This window comes from Penaeus monodon, chromosome 7 (assembly GCF_015228065.2).
Source record: "Penaeus monodon isolate SGIC_2016 chromosome 7, NSTDA_Pmon_1, whole genome shotgun sequence".
In the NCBI taxonomy this organism is placed as follows: domain Eukaryota; kingdom Metazoa; phylum Arthropoda; class Malacostraca; order Decapoda; family Penaeidae; genus Penaeus; species Penaeus monodon.
Window position 1 is genome coordinate 49049260 of NC_051392.1, and position 2500 is coordinate 49051759.

The following is a 2500-nucleotide window of genomic DNA, read 5'->3' on the forward strand; positions in this document are numbered from 1 at the left end:
TTCTACAGCGTTCCCCTCGCGCACCTACTCAGGATGATCTTCGTCTCCCTCGCCTCCCTTCGAGTGGCCGCGATCTATGGGCGCAGCGAGTCTACTCCCATTTCTTTTTACTTTGTTTACACTCCGAGGTACATTCATCCGGCACGTGAATCGATCAATCGACTTGTGGACATTGTTACGGAGTCGCGGCGGCCCGTGTGGCTGATAGAGAGGCATTGAGGCGTGAGCGTGACACCAGGACATATTGCAGGGGCGTGAGAAAACCAGCGTGTCACTCCCTCACCTCATGTGAACACAGAGAGCGAGTACAAGGAGCAAATATGAGGTGGTGGCGCGGCCCGCTACTCCACCACCACCTCGGCGGCCACCACCGCCTCCTCCTCCTTGCATCGATCCCGCGCTCGAGTTCGGTAATATATTTGGGGGCGAGGATGTTGATCGCGCTGCTAATTGGGAGTCTGAGAGGTCCTTTTCCCTGTGCCAGCGCCTCAGTGCCAATCTGGCATCGGTCTCGACTCAAGGGGGCGGGGAAAAATATGAATTATTGATTCATATTACCGACATGCGCACGGCAAAGCATATAAAAAGACGGCATTTTTACGGTGAGTCTCAGAGCCACACGGGGCCTTGAGGGGTCGTGAGGGGGCCCCGGACCCCTTGAGAGCCCCTAAGGTGCCCCTCAGGTGGTACTCGGGCTTACCTGTGAAGCTGGCGTTGGGTAGGTGTAGCCGAATTGGGTGTAGGCAGACATGGTTTTGTGTGAAGGATCCAGCCCTACGGTGATATTGTCCACTACCGCCTGTAGGCCTGATCTAGCGCACTTTAGTGATGTGTATGTTGCAAAGTGTTACTCTCACTAATTACACATTCCATCTACACTGGCCACCGAGCGGTCACTGGCCAACACAGGCGACACAACTGGTCACTGGTGTCCGACATACACAAGACTAACAACATACAACACGTCCTCCACTAACTCCATACAAGCGAGCCAATGGGGCGGGGCCTCGGCTCGCGGGGTGGAGCCTCGCGCTGGGGAATGCCGCGGATTGGGTCGAGCGTCAGCCCCATCTCTCTCTTTTAACTAATCTTTTCGCTGATTGGTTCTTCTATGATTCGAACGCCTCCTATTGGTTACGCCTCACTGGCATCTTGGGATGGGACAGAGAATGAGTGGAACATATCGTAGGACTGTCTGCCTAATATTTTCGACATGTGTTTGGCAAACAGAAATACACAAGTACACTGATTTTTCATGAATGACTCACTTTGTAAATGACATTTTCAGATTTGTGACAGCTATCCGAGGTACTTAATGAATCAACGAATACCTAAAATAGTGTGGGGGAAATGCCTCTACAGCCCCTGCACTGACCACTGAAGAAATGATAAGAAATAGCGACTTCACACATCCATTAGCGGGGAAAATGTCCGAATCTACTATTCGTGAATGCCATCGACGTTTATCCAAAGAACATAAATCCAAGAAGTGACATTATCCCAGGACAGCAGGCTTAGTTGCAGATCTTCAGGTATTTCAGAATCTCTAGAGAAATGATAGCAAAACGTCGGGCCATGGCGTGACGCCCTAGAGACCTGAGAGAATGTCATTACAAACAGTACAAAACAACATTGCCTTTGTAAACACGCTGCTTCACAAGGTTTTACAATTTAGGGGAGTTTTTTTTATATCCTACTTTTTCTGTTTTAGCTGTTACTAACCAAAAATAAATGAGTAAGTACTACTGAGAATGTAAGGGGTTTTCGTTATCATTTACCCACCGGATCGTCTGCATCAGAATCATCTAGAAACATCGCCAGACACCAAATGTAATTTCAGAATTATACGACAAAACATCATATGAAAGGAACTGAAGACTGTTCCAAATGATTCCCCAATGAACATCAGATTCTTTTATCACAAGTGACTAGATAAAAATGTTCCCTTCTACACGAGAAATAGCGAAGCCTAATGTTCTTCCCGGTGATCATTAATTTGTTATAACGTCCAAAGCCGAGACGTGGACTCTTCTGGGTTACCTTCATTAGCACTTTTTTCAGGTTGTTGATACAAGTAGGGCTTCCGGGAGAATGAAGAACAGGAGGGGACGGCGAATACTTACTCAGGAATACTTACGTGTTAATAAGAGGATAATGGGATTAAGCTTGTTCAGACGACATGAATTTGTCCAGGTAATCTCAGGGTGATAGGAGAGTTAGGGGTTTGTCAATCGGTCAAGTTAGGATTGGTTATATTTTCCAGATTTTGAAATGCATTCTTATAAAACATTTGCTTTGTATTCCTGAGGTACCTTTTTTCTAATACTGAATATCGGAATAACTGTAACTAGTTTAAAAGACATCGTCGGCGATAGGTGGTATTTTGCGCACATATTTACGACTTTATCATAATTTCATCTATAAACCGTTGATATGAATAGTACATCCACAAGTGTTTTTTTCTGTTATGTTAGACAGCTTACAGTAATATGAACCTATG

General features: G+C 46.1%; 1 protein-coding gene and 1 long non-coding RNA gene across 2 annotated transcripts in view; one reads left to right on the forward strand and one right to left on the reverse strand.

Moving 5' to 3' along the window:
- The window catches only part of LOC119575420 (homeobox protein araucan-like), a 108910-nt gene extending 107978 nt beyond the window's left edge, over nt 1-932 (reverse strand). The window contains exon 1 of the mRNA XM_037923027.1: nt 701-932. Within this exon, the coding sequence (XP_037778955.1) occupies nt 701-751 (51 nt within the window). The 5' untranslated portion in view covers nt 752-932. The remainder of the gene's footprint in view (nt 1-700) is intronic.
- Nucleotides 1-1705, forward strand: part of LOC119575421 — a 158999-nt gene extending 157294 nt beyond the window's left edge. Inside the window, exon 3 of the long non-coding RNA XR_005228979.1 lies at nt 1289-1705. This is a non-coding gene — a long non-coding RNA (uncharacterized LOC119575421). The remainder of the gene's footprint in view (nt 1-1288) is intronic.
- Nucleotides 1706-2500: the final 795 nt, after the last annotated feature.